General features: G+C 46.6%; 1 protein-coding gene across 1 annotated transcript in view; it reads right to left on the minus strand.

Annotated features, from left to right (window-relative positions):
* The window catches only part of cdh4 (cadherin 4, type 1, R-cadherin (retinal)), a gene marked incomplete at its 3' end in the record, with an annotated part of 174,740 nt that extends 168,970 nt beyond the window's left edge, over window positions 1-5,770 (minus strand). The window contains exons 1-2 of the mRNA XM_079186667.1: window positions 5,714-5,770; window positions 4,407-4,518 (exon numbers count right to left, since the gene is read on the minus strand). Coding sequence (XP_079042793.1) covers window positions 4,407-4,518; window positions 5,714-5,767 — 166 coding nt within the window. The 5' untranslated portion in view covers window positions 5,768-5,770. The remainder of the gene's footprint in view (window positions 1-4,406; window positions 4,519-5,713) is intronic.
* Window positions 5,771-6,000: the final 230 nt, after the last annotated feature.

The raw sequence follows: 6,000 nt of genomic DNA on the forward strand, positions 1-6,000 counted from the left end.
ACCTCCAGTGAGGAAATGACTACAAAACAGGATGAAAAGGATTGTGCTGTGGCATGTACTATATCTTGGGTGGCTTGCTTGATGGAATTGGCTCAGCATGTATGACATGTTGCAGGGAGTTTGAAGGATATGGGAGCATAGCGTGGTTTGGTAAGAAGGCAGGTGAGATAAAGAGAAATGATGTGGCTCATCTTCTGTACCTGTATTCTATCAGCTCGCCACAGACTGCAGGTCCTGGCTGCAGAGACGAAAGACTCTCTGGAGGACAAGAGAGATGTTCGGGAGTCAGAGGGAAAATGGCATCCCGCTTATCAAACGCCTGGAACGGTAATCCCACACCCCCCCCCCCCCCCACCCCACCTCAGTTCTTGGTGCTGGACATACTTATGAAAGCCCTGTCACTTTGGATAGTAGGTTAGGAGTCAGTAGTGCTCCACAGCACAGCGAACGCAGAGCTGGCTGTCTCAAAGCAGATATGGCTCCTTGCCAGAGAGTCTAATTGGGGTCGTGTTACAAGTCATTTTGTGTGTGTAACTTTTAGAGATGGAAATGAACAAAAGGAAATCCACGCTGGGAGCGTATAGCTGATGGGAGGCGTGATCCTCCTCAAATTAATCTTTTAGATTAAAGTACGGCGTGTGCAATTTTTTTTAACTGCAATAGAAAGGCCCACTTTTAAATTAAAAACCCTGGGACGAAGGGAGCGATTGCGCATTATTTTTTTCACAAAGCGAGTTCGTCTCCTCCTGATTCACGAGACACGACGCGGGGACAGAAAATGAAAACAAGCCCATTCTCTCAGAAAGGGCCTTGTAGAGCCGAGGCGGCAGAGCGCAGATATTGTGTGCTTGGTTAAGGACTACACACATCTTGCAAGCTGTCTGCCAGAAAACATTTAGGTATCATCAGTATTTCTTTTTTTAATCTCTTTTTGCCAACAACAAAGTGGCCGTCTGCTGCATTTCTAAAGCCTGACGGTGAGAAACCGAAATTGATTTCTCTCCCAAAACAAGGTTTCTCCAATCCAGTAAAATCCATCAAAGTCATTTTCTTTGTCATATAATCTTGGCGACATGAAGCAAAATATTCAGTGAAGACGGGCATCTAAAAATCACACAGAGCAGTGTTGTTCGCGGTCTCTCAGGACTGGCTGGGGGCAAAGGGTGAAACTCATCACTGCTGGCTTTTCAAATATGCGTTGACAGTGACTTAAAGAGACACCTTCATGACTGAACTGTATTTCAAATCAATCTCTTTTGTGCCGAGGCCACATCCTCTTGTCCGTGTTCCTAGGTGTCTGTTCCGGCTCTTGGAGCGAGGTGATGGTTTACACAGCGATGTGCAATCACTGGAATATTTCCTTTCACGGCTTATCTGCCCACAGCGGGAATCTGCACGGACCGCGACTCGAAGCCCCGGCTGTCTGCTCGCCTGTGTGCCGTGGCCTCCCCCTCCAATCCTGACCAAGCTCTCAGACAAACATCTCCATGGGAGCATGGGATGATTTATTCACCGCAACTTAGCGGCAGCGCGGAGATTTGGGACTTAGTTCAACAAAGGTCTTTTATGGTCAACCACAAAGCAATAACAGCCGTTTTAACCTGTAAAGCCGGCCGGGAAAGACCGAAGGGGGCACTGAATGATGCATTACGATTCAAAAATGACCTTTCAAGTCTTGGGCAGACACTTCGCGTTGCCTACAGGGGGGACACTATATAGAAAAGAAGCAAGGTTTAAGGGCTGTACCAATGTTTTTATTCATTTAAATCCCTGCGGACAAACAGCATGCTGTTTTGTTTTATATTGTTGAATGTTGGTGCATTGGTTTGTATGTGGTTGCTTTATATATGTTTTTGGAGTTGTACGTCTCCAAAAAGATTCAAATTAAACTTTGGGAGAAGGGAGCATCCCACACTGCTGTTGTATTGCTGAGTGCACTTTTTGGGCTTTAAATGGTCTCAAGTCTAAAAGGTGGGGAATCAGTGAAGAAAGAATAACATGATCCTTTGTGGGTTGAGAAAAGTCACCTCCTTCATAGGCTCCTAACCATGTCAAATAAAAGATCAGTGTTTTGGTCTTTTTGTGCAGTAATGCAGATACAATTGCAGGTAGGAGTGCCCTAATGACCTAGACGTTTTAGGCCATGAACTGCAACATCAACTCGACACTTAGTCCGATGATGCTTCCTTAAAGGTAAAACGCTAATGCGCCTTGGACAAAGGTCAGCACTAATGGAAAGTGAGATAACACACCTGTATGGTCCTTGAAGCACACACAACGGTGCACAAGTCGTACGTAGCAAGAGCACCAAGGCTCTTTTTTTCGAACACATTCAATGAACTCAGATTGGTAAAAAAGGAATTTTACATAAAAAATGTTAATGCGACCCAAAGTACCCGCACATAATCCAAACGAGAAAAAACTGTGGAAAAACCACTCCTCCTTCCAACTCAGCATGATGAAAGCTGCTGCGGTCCACACATTGTTCAGCGACTGGAAACTGGAAGGCCTGGTTCACACTGCATCTGCTGGGCTGCAGCTCTTTAGTCCTCCCCCCATCGCTCACTGTCTCTCTCTCCAGGGAGACAACAGCCACGGACCACAGCGGCCCAGCGGCCCCCTATAGCCGGCTCTGGAGCGGCCCAGACCCTCCCTCATCTCGTCCCCGGCCCATTCGTTTTCTTGGAAAGTGACAGTTTCGGGTTATACATATTGTGGCGTTGGTATTTAAAGCTTCCTACCGCTTTGTATCCCACTGTCTAGAAAACAGGACCTTCAGTGAGGCTATCCGCACATTCATCATCGCACGAGGACTTACTGTAAAGCTGCTGCAGCCACTGTCCCTCTGAGTGGCCAGATGGGAAGACAGCACGGCTTTCAGATTGATTTCCACGAACAGCAAACACAGAGACAGACAAAACCAAAGCAAAAGGCTGGAGCTGATGGAGCACATAAGTTAAATCAAATTGATGCAGTTGAGCTGTACTGTAACCTTTTTTTTTAGCAGCTAAATATGAACACCAGGACACGTCACATGTGTGTGTGCACACAGAAACACGGAGGAGGCACCGACATATGTTATCTGTCCGGACACGTCACTTTCTGTTAACAATGTTTGGGTGAGTGAGGACGCCTGAACCCATTTCCAAACAGGCAGAAGCCTTGAGCGCCGAGTCCCTTCAGGCAAACTGGCTCCCCACTGACCGGCTGCACTGTCCTTGTCAGCCTCCTAAATAACTAAATAACCTCCAGAATAAGCCAATTGTTTTGCCCGAAGCCGGGGAAAATGCTCAAACAGCTGTTAGAATGAGAAGGCCATTTCCTCCAGGCAAACTGCATTTCACCTAATAATAGACAAATAGTGTATTTGGCCATATAGGCAAAGTGTCATGGGAGAGCTGAGGTTATTGTACAGTGTTGAGCTGTTGCCCGCAAGTGTGAGGAACAGTGTCGAAAATAGGTTAGCGGAAAGAAAAAGGAGGAAGTGCAGAACAAACTTCTTACTGGGCTCGTATTTCTAAAAAACAAGGAAGGAGGTTGAGATAAAACATGTTCTATGTTATAGAAGCACAATCCTGGTTAACGTCTACGGTGTTGTTTGTCTGTCAATTATGCAAATTGGGACCCTCGGATGTGAAAGAGCGGGATTTTTTTATTATTTCCACTGTGGCAAAGATTCACCAGCAAACAGAAGAGACGCGCTGATGAAACTACAGCAACATTTTAAATGGCAGGAGATGAACCTCACAGCAGATCCAGCACACTGCCTGCTCTGGAAGGAAATGAAGCGAATGAAAACAGAATTGAATTCGTCCGAAAAAACAGAAAGAATAAAAGGGCCCGGATCATCTATTACACCAAACAGTGGGAACAAAATAAAAGTTCTGGGCTTCCAGTTGCAAACATGCAGAGACGGGAACAGGCCATTTAAATGATTCTGCTCCGGCAGTCTGCTTCTTAGTCAATCAAAAAACAAAGTAATGTATTGGGGGGGGGGGTTCTACTGCAATCAGCGTAATTTAGGTGTTCGTTCATGTGTGAAACTCCATATCAAATGACAGTTCTGTCACATTAATCACATCCCAAGATTTCTTCTTTTTTTTCAACCCAAGCTGCATCATCATCATCATCAACACAACTGGATCTTTGTGCTTGAACGCATGCATGTCTGTGCTCAAGATGAGCTGCTTATGTTGCACAGCCACAGCCAGAGAGTGTTGTGACCTTAGAAGTGATGGAGAGCCACGCGCCATAATATATGTCCCACACACACACACACACACACACGTGTGTAGACACACACTCACTCACTCAATCACACCGTGAGGTCTGGGGACACATCTGGGCAGGGGAGAAAAAAAAAATATCCTCTGTCAATGAACGAGATTCAGCAGCGGCGGGCTTACCTTTGACAATGCTCTGGCCGTGTAGTGCGTCTCTGGAGACGATCACCGTGTAGAAGTTCTGGGAGAAGCCTGGTCTGCACGGGGCTTTGAGGGCCTGGCCCGCCTTACTCCCCTGAGGAAGAAAGCAAGTCGGGCTGTTAAGCACTAGCAAATTGACTCGCAGCCACAGGGTCACAATCTGATCAGACTGATATTGAACCTCGCATTTGGTTCAGACGAAAACAGCATGCCGCACTTTCACAGTGTGTAATAATAATAATCGCCATTACAGATGTTGCTATCGCACGTTGAGCGACGTAAAAATGATCACACAAGTCATGATAATGACGTCGATGATGAACCATTATAACGGTGATGACTGTGGCTAGCAGGACATGTTGGACCTAAACGTCCATACTGTCTGCTGACTGGAGAGTGAGAGAAGGGGGGGGGGGGGGGGGGGGGGGGCACAGAGTGTGTGCATGTGTGAAAGAGACCAAAGAAAGATGCTTTGAATTATACTGTTGATTTATATACACATTTCAGGCACAAGGTTCCTCCAGCAGGCATTTCATTCTCCACAGAATGCACCATCAGCACACAAAAAAACCACCTCATTCATCACACATCAATTTGTGTCTTTGTAAAGGAAATATGTTGCACTTTGTTGCATTATACAGGCGGCCCAGTGTTTCCCTGACAGCACGTGAACAAAGCTCAACAAACGTCAAATCAAGCAGATTTTAGAGCATCATTTGCATAAGTTTGAAAATAAAGTAAGGTAAGCCATTCGTATTTTTGTCCTTTAAAATCATCCTTCTTAAACAAGCACTGAACCAAAAAAGCGAGTCGTCAAGTGAGCCATTAATTCAAGATGTGTGGAGGGGGAGAAATGACGGTGCGTAACGTGAAACGAAGTTGATCGAAGCCAACAGAACGAGAAGCCCCTCCAGAAACCACTGTCCTCTGCAATAATGCACTGCAGTTTATTTTGGCGAGAGGATGGGGAGGCTGGCGACCAGAGTTGCCTCTGACTTTCTTTTCTCTTTTTTTTTTGGTCACTGCAGTTAAAACAGAAATATTCTTGACCTTAAACGTCGCCGAATTAAGCTCTATTACACGCATCATGTTGCCTTTAGCGCAGCGCTGCGGGGGAAAGTGAGTCGCTCTCTCACACACACACACACACAGGCAAACACACACACAGAGAGACACTTTCGTGGGCTCACACGGCGCGCTGCAAAGCCCGAGTGAGTAAGCGCCACAGCAGTGCAGCACTGCCACTGTACCGATAGCCGGGAAGACGCGTAGTAACGAACTCATCTTACCGAGGATGCGCCCAGAAGTAAGGTGCACGCCAGGATGACGCAGCCAACGTTCATCTTTGCGAACTCGCGTGTGTATGGAGAGACACACCAAAAAAAAATAAGAGGAAGAGATGAAGTCTTCTTCGCCAAAGACACCTCAGTAATTCCCGGAGCCCTGTTTCTTCTTCTCGGGTGCTATGCGAACGACCGTCCCTACTTGTCTGGCGCAAAAGTGCCGCTGAGACAGGGGGTTGCTGCGCTCCGTCCGGAGGAAGCCGGTGCCCATTGGATAGCAGCGTCACTACAAC

The sequence above is a fragment of the Pholis gunnellus genome, assembly GCF_910591455.1.
Source record: "Pholis gunnellus genome assembly, chromosome: 3".
NCBI classification, from domain to species: domain Eukaryota; kingdom Metazoa; phylum Chordata; class Actinopteri; order Perciformes; family Pholidae; genus Pholis; species Pholis gunnellus.